At 39.6% G+C, this 13,347-nt stretch overlaps 1 protein-coding gene across 4 annotated transcripts; it reads left to right on the top strand.

The window, feature by feature from the left end:
- The first annotated feature begins 909 nt into the window (after positions 1–909).
- LOC104086803 (probable mediator of RNA polymerase II transcription subunit 26c) lies at positions 910–6,378 on the top strand. Of its 4 annotated transcripts, none has more exons than XM_009591141.4 (9): positions 910–1,377; positions 1,448–1,516; positions 1,591–1,673; positions 1,783–1,841; positions 2,527–2,633; positions 2,952–3,009; positions 3,149–3,212; positions 5,093–5,162; positions 6,065–6,378. In XM_009591141.4, coding segments are annotated over exons 1-8 (684 nt in total). In that variant the 5' UTR covers positions 910–1,134; the 3' UTR covers positions 5,094–5,162; positions 6,065–6,378. The 4 variants fall into 4 exon arrangements, with proteins under 4 accessions (XP_009589436.1, XP_009589434.1, XP_009589437.1 ...); XM_009591139.4 differs by having other exon boundaries at positions 3,146–3,212; XM_009591142.4 differs by having other exon boundaries at positions 911–1,377; positions 2,955–3,009.
- The last annotated feature ends 6,969 nt before the right edge of the window (positions 6,379–13,347 follow it).

Genomic DNA, 13,347 nt, shown 5'->3' with positions numbered 1-13,347 from the left:
AAGCAGCGTCATGTCCTGCCTAATCACCTCACCCCAACATTTCTTAGGCCTACCTCGACCTATTCTCAAACTCGCCATAGTCAACCCCTCACACCTCCTAACAGGATCAATGCTTCTCCTCTTAACATATCTGAACCATCTCAACCTCGACTCCCGCATCTTGTCCTCCACGGAGGCAACTCCCACTCTGTCCCGGATAGCTTCATTCTTAATCTTATCTCTCCTGGTACACCCACACATCTATCTCAATATCATCATCTCTGCTACTTTCATCTTCTGCACGTGGGAGTTCTTGACTGGCCAACACTCAACCCCATACAGCATAGTCGATCGAACCAACACTCTATAAAACTTACCCTTAAGTCTTGGCGGCACATTCTTATCACATAAAATATCGGAAGCGAGCCTCCATTTCATCCATCCCGCTCCCATGCGATGTGCGACATCTTTGTCAATCTCCCCGTTACCTTGGATAATAGACCCAAGATACTTAAAACTAGTTCTCTTGGGGATAACTTAAGCATCAAGTTTTACCTCTACGTCTGTTTCATAGGTCCCGTCATTGAATTTGCACTCCAAATATACTGTTTTGGTACTGCTCAACACTTAAATTATTCAATTGTTGGTCTCATTGAAAACCAAACTAATAGGCAAACTAGTGGATTCGAGCTTTCCTGTTTTTGTCATTTTAAATCAGTACTTGAACTCAAACGACTGCTTTCCAACAAAAAAAACATTCAGTTCAATGAAACAAATTACAGAAAGGTGTTTGATAAAATGCTAGACTGAAGATAGGCACCTAATAAATATATTACGCTAGAAGCTAACCCAAGAAGGCTACAAACAAATATAAATGGGGTAGCAACGCCATTTCCAAAGTATAAAAAGAATAACGACAAAACAAAAACATAGAATGTGTTCCAAAGCTACAAAAACACTTTAACTTCGCACTTAAAACCAAACCATTGACTCTTGTCCACATTGTATCCCCATTTCACTTTGTCCTAAACTCTGCCTTCTCTCTCTTCTGCCCCGTTTTTTTTTCAATATAATTTTAAATTATATATACCGTCAGTAATTCATAAGAGAGACATCTTCTTACTTGGACTAAGAATTCCACATAGTTGTGTAAACATGGAATTAGATGAATTCCGTTTAATGTTGGAGAATTCAAGCGTGGACTTGTGGACATTTATTGACACAGCCATTTCTGTAGCCATTCTTGATCATGGAAACGAGCTTCTCAGCCGAAGAGACGCCATTGTTGAGAAGCTCTATGCTCCGCTCTTGTGTAAGAATTGTAATTCTGCGGGCAATTGTGAAGATTTAGAGACCAAAATCATCAGAATCAAGAAGCTTTTGGAAAACCCAAATCAGGTTTTTCTTTTAATTTTTATTTTGGATTTTCATTTGTTTTTTGCTAAGTTTCAAGTCCGTGGAATTTCAGTCTGAGAATTGCTTGGTTGAACTGCTCCAAACTCTTGCTGAAATGGACATTAATTTCAAGGTTCTTGAGGTAATCGAAGATGGTATTAATTAATTTGAACTAGCATTTCCTCTTAATTAACTAAAAGTTTGCTTGTTTTGAAGATAACAGATGTTGGAAGACATGTAAATAGACTGCGGAAGCATTCATCAAATGAAGTAAGAAGACTTGTTAAACTACTTATCAGGTTTCTTTCCTTCTTCTTAAAACTTCTAATTTTCCCCCCTCTGAATGCATAATAGGAGTAGTATTTTTCATGTAAATGTATTTAAGTGAAATATTGACTATTTTTACAGGAGATGGAAGGATATTGTTGATGAATGGGTGAGACTGAATACACAAGCAGAAGAAACAGGTAGAGCTTCCTTTTTCTGTGGTAAAAGTGTGGGTTAGATTATTAAATGTTTGTGATCAAGTGATTATTAGATAATGTTTAAAGTAATGAAAATGAAACTCTTTTATAAAGACCTTATTTGTTCAACTTGTGCACGCTTGATTGTTTCATTGACTAACTGTATCTTTTATCAGCACAAAGTTCTAATAACTCGCTCACCAAGGTTTAAGGAAAATATTTTTAGTCTCAGTTGAACTAAACCACACCGTTATGTGAATAAATGAAATATCCTAGTAAATGTACAGGATGAGAGGAGATTATAATTTTTCTAAGTTTAATTATGTACAATAATTAGGGAGATAATATTTATGCTTATCTTACTTTCAGTACATACCATAGAAGTTCTTGTCAATATTCCTTAAAGAACGCCCTCAATTAATTATATAACTACTAGAATCTCTTGTTGAAACATTGATAGTATAACAATAATAACATATTCAGTAAAATTTTATAAGTGGGGTCTGAAGATCGAGGATAATGTGTACCTTAGCCCTACCAGTACCTTCAGGTAAAGAAATTGCTCAGATTTTCCTTTTTCTATTTCTTTTCCTTTCGGTACTTTTAGAGTATCCTTTTTATCTTAATGTTGTCAAGAAGGATAAATCTATTAGAGTGGGTAACAAAGTTAAGCGATGAAATTGGGCAGGTGATGCAAACTCTCCTTTTCAACCCCACTTGAACAACAACTTTCAAGAGAGAGCTCCTCTTTATGGGATTTCTTCAAATGGTTCATCATCTTATTGCGCTCACAAGGTATTTAACTAGCATTTTTTCCATTTTTGCACCCTCACCACATTATTTCTGAAGAATAAATATAAAGATAGTTCAAGAGGGAAATATTGGATATTCAAAAAGGTTATATTATCTGTATAAGAAACTTTTACAATATTTATCCGTTGTAATACATAATCTCGCTTATTTATAAGATTACAAATCCGTTTAAGAAAGTTTACATATCATATTAATGACATAATAGTGCAAAAAAAAAAAAACAAATCATATACCAATGATATATATAATTTAAACTCATTGTTTCTGTCATATTTATTAACCGTTTTTGAATCAAAATAGCAGAGTATAGAGAACAACAACATTACTCCATCGTCAAAGCGCCTACAAGCACATCATGGTGTGTTCTCTTTTCAAAACGACGATTATCTTTGATCTGTTATTATTGTTGCATTTTGTTTATCATTTTCCAGAGAAGCGAAAAAAAAAGTGAAATAAATAAAGTTTCTGAATATACCATATTTGGTCTAAAATAGTAGGAGTACTAAACAAAAGGACAAGAGAAGTGGGCTTTCTCGACGTACGCAAACAAAAGAAGTTGTGGTAAGTATTAGTACAATTTATATTGTAGTTTGACTTTTAAATTTGGTCGAAGCAATTTCAAGCATTTATTTTCTATTTCTCTAATTATTTAATTAAAAACACAGAATACGTACAAGTACCTTAATTTTTCAAAACTTGCACTGATTAGGGATTTAACTTTGACTGGTTAAGTTCACATAGAGCCAATTTAGTACCAAAACAAACTTTTTTCTTATAAGATGAAGTACAATGTTCTTGCTTTTTGTTGTTTATTTCCTTGTCTTTTTCCCCTTTTCTTAATCATATCCCCATTAGACATAGAATGGCTGCAAATCTAACCTATTCTATTGGATACCTGCATTATTATGATACATTTATCGTATTATTCCGCCTATTAACGCTTAGGCAAATAAAAAATATTTACTTTTTTCATGACCCATGGGGATAGAAACTGTGATGACCCAAAATGTCATCTTTAAATTTAATAATTATTTTTGTGATCTAAGACCTCGAACAAGCACTATGCATTATTCCTCGACTTGCGTGCGCAACCCGTATAATTTTTCGGAAAGTTTTTATATGAAAAAATGATTAAAATGTGAAATAGAGTCTTAAAACTCAATTAAGTTGACTTTGGTCAACATTTTTAGCAAACTGACCCGGATCAGTGTTTTGACAGTTCCGATAGGTCCGTCTCGTGATTTAGGACTTGGGCGTATGCCCGAAATTTAATTTGGAGGTCCCTAGCTCAAGTTATGACCATTTAACGGAAACTAAAAATTTAAAGGCTAAAGATTTTCAAGTTTGACCACGGAGTTGACTTTTTGATATTGGGCTGGGAATCCGATTCCGGAAATTGAAATAGGTTCGTTATGTTATTTATGACTTGTATGCAAAATTTAAGGTCAATCGGACTTGATTTGATAGGTTTCGGCATCGAATGTAGAAGTTGAAAATTTTTAAGTTCCTTAAGCTTGAATTGTGGTATGATTTGTGGTTTTAGCGTTGTTGGATGTGATTTGAGGTTTCGACTAAGTTTGTATGATGTTTTAGGATTTGGTGGTGTATTTGGTTGAGGTCTCGGGGGCCTCGGGTGAGTTTCAGATGGTTAACGGGTTGAATTTTGGGCTTGGAACTTTACTGGAATTTTTCTGATGCACTGACTAGTTTCCTTCTTCGCGTTCGCGATAGGGGTTTCGCGTTCGCGAAGAGGAACTGGAGGCAGGCAAAATTTACTCTTCGCGTTCGCGAAGAGGGGACCGCGTTTGCGAAGGGGTAGAGGGCAGTGTACATAGCGAACGCATGGGAGCGTTCGCGTTCGCGTAGAAAGGCGGGGCCTGGCCGGGCACCAGGCGATAAGGCTTCGCGTTCGCGTAGGGGAGACCGCATTCGCGAATGCCAAGTTTGGCAAGGCATCGCGTTCGCGAGACTGCCCTCGCGTTCGCGAAGAAGAAATTCCTGGACAGCAGAAATGGGATTTCGTCCCATTTTTCATTTTTCAAGATTTTGAGCTCGGGTAAGGCGAGTTTTGGGTGATTTTTACGGGAAAATATTGGGGTAAGTGTTCTTTATCCTATATTTATTATATTTCATAATTCCATACTCATTTACATCATGAATCCGTAAATTTATGCAAAAATAAAATAGATTTTTATAAAATCTTCCAAAAATATAAAATGAAGATTTGAAAGCCAATCCGATGTCGGAATTCGATAATTTTTGTATGGTTGAACTCGTATCGGAACGTGTGTTCGGATTTCGTGAGTTTTTTCGGGATTCGAGACGTGGATCCCACTGTTATTTTTAAAATAAATTTCGGATTTTAATTTGAAAAATTAGTAAATTCATATGGAATCAATTTCTACGATTTGTATTGAGTATATTGAATTGTTTATTACTAGATTTGAGGATTTCGGACACGAATTCGCGAGGCAAAGATTTATTGGAATCCTGAGTTGGTTGCAAATCGAGGTATGACTTGAGGGAATAGAACCCCTGAATTATTTGTTATGTGAATTTCATTTGTAACGATGTATAGGCAAGGTGATGAGTGCCTATACTTTGTCAAATTAATTATTTGCTTAATTATTTAAACATCTTAAATTATTTTAAGACACGAATTAATTGATATAATAATCGTTTCTCTCATATTCCTTGTCAAATATTAATGCTTGAATTCCTCTAATAATTGTTACATGCTTATTTGATTTATGTGTTTTAATTGCTACTTGACATTTAGCCTATTAAATATTAAACTGCCTATTTTTTTCCCGATTTTCACAATTAATTGCTACTTGTCATTGTTGATTTCATAAATAAATTATAATTACTGTATGCCTTGATGCTTAATAGTTTCTCACTGAACGTGTGTATTTTTTTGTAGTATTTTTGTTACATTTAAGAGTTGTTAAAATATATGGGGGGAACGGGTTGCATGCCGCAACAGATTTATTTAAAGTTTATATTGGGGGATCGGGTTGCACGCCGCAACAGGTTTATTTAAAGTTTATATTGGGAGATCGGGTTGCACGCCGTAACAGATTTATTTTAAGTTTATATTGTTGGAGCGGGTTTTTACGCCGCAATGGAAACAAGTTGAGGGATTAAAACTGCTGAATTGACTTCAATTATTGATATTATTTACCGGTCTTACTACTATTCCTGTTATTATTATTATTATTATTATTATTATTATTATTATTATTATTATTATTATTATTATTATTATTATTATTATTATTATTATTATTGTGTACAGGTAAATGTAAGCGACCTGCCTTAGCCTCGTCACTATTTCGTCGAGGTTAGGCTCGGCACTTACAGAGTACATGTGGTCGGTTGTACTCATACTACACTCTGCACTTTTTGTACAGATTTCGGAGTTGGTCCCACCGGCGTACCATAGACTTGCTCGGATTTCAGCTACCCGGAGGAGACTGGAGGTATAACTGCACAACGTCCGCAGTTCAGAAGTCTCCGTCTACTTTATTTTAGCTGTGTGCTTTCTTTCAGACAACTTTATTTTATTCAGACCCTTATTTGTCTTATTCTGGAAGCTCGTGCACTTGTGACTCCAGTTCTGGGATGGTATTTAGATATCGCGTTTATTATGAATTATTCACTTTATTTCAGACTTTATTTCCGCATTTGTTTCTTTGTTATTAATTAATTTAAAATTTTATTAAAATGGCTAATTATATTCTAATGTTGACTTGCCTAGCAAGTGAAATATTAGGCGCCATCACGACCCCGAAAGTGAGAATTTCGGGTCGTGACAAGTTGGTATCAGAGCACTAGGTTACATAGGTCTCACGAGTCACGAGCAAGCTTAGTAGAGTCTGAAGGTTCGGTACGGAGACGTCTGTACTTATCTTTCAGGGGCTATAAAGTTTAGGAACAATATCACTTCTTTCTTATTCTGTCATGCGATTTTATTCTATCATCGATGATTGAACCATTCTATTCTTATTCTCTCACAGATGGTGAGAACACGTAATATATCTACCGACGAACAGGGACAAGAGCCCTTAGTGGCAACTATGGCCAGGGGTAGAGGTCGAGGCCAAGGTCGCGCTAGAGGCAGAGGCAGAGGTAGAGCTCAGTCTAGAGCTCGAGCAGCAACGCCTGTTGTAGAACCTCAGGTGGATCTTCAGGAGGAGGTTCCAGTTCAGACTGTACCGGTTGGACCAGTTCAGGTCCTGAAAGTATTCATAGCTACTCCAGTACTTCAGAACGCCCTAATCTGTTTGGTGAGTCTTATAGAGGGCGTAGCCCAGAATGGTACAATTCCAGTGGCACCAGCCGTCTCACGGACTGGGGGAGGAGCACAGACTCCCACTACTCTAGCTCCGGAGCAGATGACTCCCTAGTATCAGGCTCTAGCAGCCCCGCCAATTGGGGTAGTTCAGCCAGTGGTTGCGGCACAGGCCTGTGATAGGCCCGTCATGTCTTCTGAGGCCTTATTGAGACTGGATAAGTTTACTAAGCTCTTTCCAGTTCACTTCAGTAGTACACCTTCTGAGGACCCACAAGATTATCTTGACCGCTGCCATGAGGTGCTGCGGAACATGGGTATAGTTGAGACCAATGGAGTCGATTTTGCTGTATTTTAAATGACGGGTTCCGCCAAGAGGTGGTGGAGAGATTATACATTGACCAGACCAGTTGGATCGCCTGCATTGATTCAGGAACAGTTCTCACGGCTATTTCTGGAGAAGTTTATCCCTATCACATTGAGAGAGGATTACCGCAGGCAATTTGAGCGTCTACAGCAGGGCAGTATGACTGTTACTCAGTATGAGTCCCGTTTTGTGGATTTAGCTCATCATGCTCTCCCTTTACTACATACTGAGGGAGAGAGAGTGAGGAGGTATATTGAGGGACTCACTCACCCTATCAGGCTTCAGATGGCCAAGGAGACCAGAAGTGAGATTTTCTTTCAGGCGGCTGCTAATGTCGCAAGAAGGATCGAGATGGTTCTTGCACAGGAGAGAGGGCAGGGGTCTGATAAGAGGCCTCGTCAGTTCGGTGGGTTTAGTGGTGCCTCGTCTGAAGGAAGGGGTAATTTTGGTAGGGGCCATCCTCCCATGTAGTTTCATTCAGCACTCTAGGCTTCTCACGGTGCTTCAGGGAGTTACAGTCCTATTATGCCTTACTCCGGACAGCCAGTATTTAGTGCACATTCAGCTCTTATCAGTGCACCACCACTCCAAAGTCACTATAGTGGCTATCCGGCCCGTTCGGGTCAGCTTCAACTTTAGTAGCCACGGTAGCAGGATGGGTGTTATGAGTGTGGGAACATTGGTCACATTAGGAGGTATTGCCCTAGGTTGTCGAGTAACGGATCTCGGCAGGATTCTCGTGCCATCATACCGACACGGGTTGCTTCACTGCCTGCTCATCCAGTTAGAGGCAGGGGTCAGGCAGCTGGAGGTGGAGGTCAGGCCGTTAGAGGTGGAGGCCAACCAGTTAGAGGCCGTCCCAGAGACATAGTTCAGACTGGTGGGGCCCAACCCTGATTTTATGCTTTTCCAGCAAGTCCTAAGGCCGAATCATCCAATGTTGTGATTACAAGTATTGTTCCAGTTTGCCATAGAGATGCTTTAGTTCTATTTGATCGAGGATCTACTTATTCCTATGTGTTCTCTTAGTTTGCTTCATATCTGGTGATGCCTCGTGATTCTCTGAGTGCTCCTGTATGTTTCCACTCCGGTGGGAGATTCTATCATGGTAAATCATATCTATCGCTCATGTGTGATTACTATTAGGAGTCTTGAGACTAGTGTGGATCTTCTACTTCTTGATATGGTAGATTTTGATGTAATCTTGGGTATGGATTGGCTGTCACCTTATCATGCTATATTGGATTATCACGCCAAAACGGTGACCTTAGCCATGCCGGGGTTACCTCGATTAGAGTGGAAAGGAACTCATTGTCATTCTTCCAGCAGGGTTATTTCTTATATGAAGGCTCGACGTATAGTCGAGAAAGGTTGTCTAGCCTATTTGGCTCATATTCGCGATTTTAGTGTGGATGTTCCTTCTATAGATTCAGTTCCAATTGTCTGTGAATTTCTAGATATATTTCCTGCAGATCTGTTGGGGATTCCACCTGACGGAGATATTGACTTCTGTATTGATTTAGCTCCGGGCACTCAGCCCATTTCTATCCCACTATACCGTATGGCCCCGTCGGAGTTGAAAGAATTGAAGGAGCAGTTACAAGACTTGCTTGATCAGGGATTCATTAGACCTAGTGTCCCGCCCTAGGGTGCACCAGTGTTATTTGTAAAGAAGAAAGATGGTTCAATGCGATGTGTATAGATTATCGGCAATTGAACAAGGCTACTATCAAAACGAGTATCCACTGCCATGAATTGATGACTAATTCAATCAGCTTCAGGGCGCCAAGGTGTTTTCAAAGATCTACTTGAGGTCTGGTTACCATCAGTTGAAGATTAGGGCATCTGATGTCCCTAAGACGGCTTTTCAGACTCGGTATGTGCATTACTAATTCCTAGTGATGCCATTTGGGTTGACCAATGCCCCAGCAACATTTAAGGATTTGATGAATCGGGTGTTCAAGCCCTATTTGGATTCTTTTGTGGTTGTATTCATTGATGATACCTTGATTTACTCCAGCAGTCGAGAGGAGCATGACAACATCTTCAGAGTGTGCTTCAGACTTTGAAGAATAATCAGCTATATGCTAAATTTTCAAAATGCGAGTTTTGGTTAAACTCAGTTGCCTTTTTGGGGCATGTTGTATCGGCAGAAGGCATAAAAGTGGATCCTAAGAAGATTGAGGTTGTTCAGAATTGGCCTAGACCTACTTCAGTTACAGAGATCCGGAGTTTTTTAGGTTTGGCAGGTTATTATCGTCGGTTCGTGGAGAGGTTTTCATCTATAACAAGCCCATTAACCAGACTGACCTACAAGGTATTCCATTTGGATGGTCAGATCAGTGTGAGTTGAGCTTTTCGAAGCTCAAAACTGCTTTGACTACGGCGCCAGTATTGGTATTACCCACATCTTATACGGTACATTGTGATGCATCTCGTATTAGGCTTGGTGCAGTATTGATGCAAGATGGCAGGGTGATTGCATATGCGTCGCGGCAGTTGAAAGTTCACTAGAAGAATTATCTTGTTCATGACTTAGAATTGGCAGCCATTGTTCATGCGCTGAAGATTTGGAGCCATTACCTTTATGGTGTCTCGTGTGAGGTATTTACTAATCATCGTAGCCTTCAGTATCTGTTTAAACAAAAAGATCTTAATTTGAGGCAGAGAAGATGGTTGGAGTTGTTGAAAGACTATGATATCACCATTTTGTATCACCCAGGAAAGGCTAATGTGGTGGCCGATATTTGAGTAGAAAGGCTGTGAGTATGGGCAGCCTTGCTTATATTTCGGTTGGTGAGAGACTGTTAGTTGTATATGTCCAGACTTTGGCCAATCAGTTCGTGAGGTTAGATGTTTCAGAACCTAGTCGGGTTCTAGCTTGCACAGTCACTCGGTCTTCTTTATATGAGCGCATCAGAGAGCGGCAATATGATGATCCTCATTTACTTGTCCTTAAGGACACGGTGCGGCACGGTGATGCCAAACAGGTTGTTGTGGGGGAAGATGGAGTTCTGCGAATGCAGGGTCGTATTTATGTGCCTAATGTTGACGGGCTTCGTGAATTAATTCTTGAAGAGGCACACAGTTCCAGGTATTCTATTCATCTAGGTGCCGCCAAAATGTATCAAGATTTGCGGCAACATTATTGGTGGAGGAGAATGAAGAAGAATATAGTTACATATGTAGCTCGGTGTCTAAATTGTCAGCAAGTCAAGTACGAGCATCAGAGACCTGGTGGTTTGCTTCAGAAGTTAGAAATTCCTGAGTGGAAGTGGGAGCGTATCACTATGGATTTTGTTGTTGGGCTTCCACAGACTCAGAGAAAATTTGACGCAGTTTGGGTCATTATGGACAGGCTGACCAAGTCAGCACATTTCATTCCTATGGCAGTTACCTATTCTTTAGAGCGGTTAGCTGAAATTTACATTCGTGAGATTGTCCGCCTTCATGGTGTACCCGTGTCTATTATTTCAGATCGAGGTACGCAGTTTACCTCACACTTTTGGAGGGCTGTACAACGTGAGTTAGGCACGCGGGTTGAGTTGAGTACAACATTTCATCCACAAACATACGGACAGTTAGAGTGCACTATTCAGATATTGGAAGATATGCTTCGCGCTTGTGTTATAGACTTTGGAGGTTCTTGGGATCAGTTCTTGCCACTTGCGGAGTTTGCTTATAATAATAGCTACCAGTCGAGCATTCAGATGGCTCCATATGAGGCATTATACGGAAGGCGATGCCGATCGCCAGTTAGCTGGTTTGAACCGGGAGAGGCTCGGTTGTTGGGTACTAATTTGGTACAGGATGCCTTGGACAAGGTCAAAATTATTCAGGATCGACTCCACACAGCTCAGTCTTGGTAAAAGAGTTATGCCGACTGTAAAATTCGTGATATTGCATTCATGGTTGGAGAAAGAGTATTACTCCGGGTTTTACCTATGAAGGGTGTAATGAGGTTCAGAAAGAAGGGCAAGTTGAGCCCTAGGTATATAGGACCCTTCGAAATTCTTGAAATGGTGGGTGAGGTAGCCTACACGCTTGCATTACCACCTAGTTTATCAGCGGTTCATCCGTTGTTCCATGTGTCTGTGCTCCGAAAATATTATGGTGATCCGTCCCATGTATTAGATTTCAACTCAGTCCAATTGGATAAAGATTTGACTTATGAAGAGGAGCCGGTAGTTATTCTAGCCCGGCAGGTCCGACAGTTGAGGTCTAAGAGTTATCCTTCAGTTCGAGTACAATGGAGAGGTCAGTCGGTAGAAGCATCTACCTGGGAGTCCGAATCGGACATGCGGAGTAAATATCCATACCTTTTCACCAGCTCAAGTATTTTTTCTAATTCCGTTCGAGGACGAACGTTTGTTTTAGAGGTGGAGAATGTGATGACCCAAAGGTCATATTTAAATTTAATAAATATTTCTGTGATCTAAGACCTCGAAAAGAACTATGCATCATTCCTCGACTTGCATGCGCAGTCCGTATAATTTTCCGGTAAGTTTTTATATGAAACAATGATTAAAATTTGAAATAGAGTCTTAAAACTCAATTAAGTTGACTTTGGTCAATATTTTTAGAAACCTGACTCGGATCAGTGTTTTGACAGTTCCTATAGGTCCGTCTCGTGATTTGTGACTTGGGCGTATTCCCGAAATTTAATTTGGAGGTCCCTAGCTCAAGTTATGACCATTTAACGGAAACTAAAAATTTAAAGGCTAAAGATTTTCAAGTTTCACCACGGAGTTGACTTTTTGATATCGGGGTCGGAATTCGATTTCGGAAATTGAAATAGGTCAGTTATGTCATTTATGACTTGTGTGCAAAATTTGAGGTCAATCGGACTTGATTTGATAGGTTTCGGCATCGAATGTAGAAGTTAAAAATTTTTATGTTCCTCAAGCTTAAATTGTGGTATGATTTGTGGTTTTAGCGTTGTTTGATGTGATTTGAGGTTTCGACTAAGTTCGTATGATGTTTTAGGACTTGGTGGTGTATTTGGTTGAGGTCTCGGGGGCCTCGGGTGAGTTTCAGATGGTTAACGGGTTGAATTTTGGACTTGGAACTTTGCTGGAATTTTTCTGATGCACTGTCTGGTTTCCTTCTTCGCGTTCGCGATAGGGGTCTCGCGTTCGCGAAGAGGAACTGGAGGCAGGCAAAATATACTCTTCGCGTTCGCGAAGGGGTAAAGGGCAGTGTACATCGCGAATGCGTGGGAGCGTTCGCGTTCGCGTAGAAGGGCGATGCCTGGCCGGGCACCAGGCGATAAGGCTTTGCGTTTGCGTAGGGGAGACTGCGTTCGCGAAGGCCAAGTTTGGCAAGGCATCGCGTTCGCGTGACTTTCCTCGCGTTCGCGAAGAAGAAATTCCCGGATAGAAGAACTTAAGTTCTGAAAATGGGATTTCGTCCCATTTTTTATTTTTCAAGATTTTGAGCTCGGGCAAGGCGATTTTTACTGAAAAACATTGGGGTAAGTGTTCATTATCCTATATTGATTATATTTCATGATTCCATACTCATTTATATCATGAATCCGTGAATTTATGGAAGAAAAATCAGATTTTTATAAAATCTTCCAAAAATATAAAATGAAGATTTGAAAGCCAATCCGATGTCGGAATTATATAATTTTTGTATGGTTGAACTCGTATCGGAACGTGTGTTCGGATTTCGTGAGTTTTTTCGGGATTCAAAATGTGGATCCCACTGTTATTTTTAAAATAAATTTTGGATTTTAATTTGAAAAATTAGTAAATTGATATGGAATCAATTTCTACGATTTGTATTGAGTATATTGAATTGTTTATGACTAGATTTGAGGATTCGGACACGAATTCGCGAGGCAAAGATTTATTGGAATCTTGAGTTGGTTGCAAATCGAGGTAAGTGTCGTGGTTAACCTTGACTTGAGGAAATAGAACCCTTGAATTATTTGCTATGTGAATTTCATGTGTAACGATGTATAGGCAAGGTCACGAGTGCCTATACTTTGTCAAATTAATTGTTTGCTTAATTATTTAAATATCTTAAAT

This window comes from Nicotiana tomentosiformis, chromosome 4 (assembly GCF_000390325.3).
Source record: "Nicotiana tomentosiformis chromosome 4, ASM39032v3, whole genome shotgun sequence".
In the NCBI taxonomy this organism is placed as follows: Eukaryota; Viridiplantae; Streptophyta; class Magnoliopsida; order Solanales; family Solanaceae; genus Nicotiana; species Nicotiana tomentosiformis.
Note: the sequence above shows the minus strand (reverse complement) of the source record. Positions and strands in the feature narration are given on the sequence as shown.

What these genes read in the sequence shown, in the direction of transcription:
- LOC104086803 (XM_009591139.4), top strand. Translation starts at nt 1,135, where the DNA reads ATGGAATTAGATGAATTCCGTTTAATGTTGGAGAATTCAAGCGTGGAC. An exon ending in TTTTGGAAAACCCAAATCAG is followed by an intron (nt 1,378 to 1,447) that starts GTTTTTCTTTTA and finishes GTGGAATTTCAG; the next exon opens with TCTGAGAATTGCTTGGTTGA. An exon ending in CATCTTATTGCGCTCACAAG is followed by an intron (nt 2,634 to 2,951) that starts GTATTTAACTAG and finishes GAATCAAAATAG; the next exon opens with CAGAGTATAGAGAACAACAA.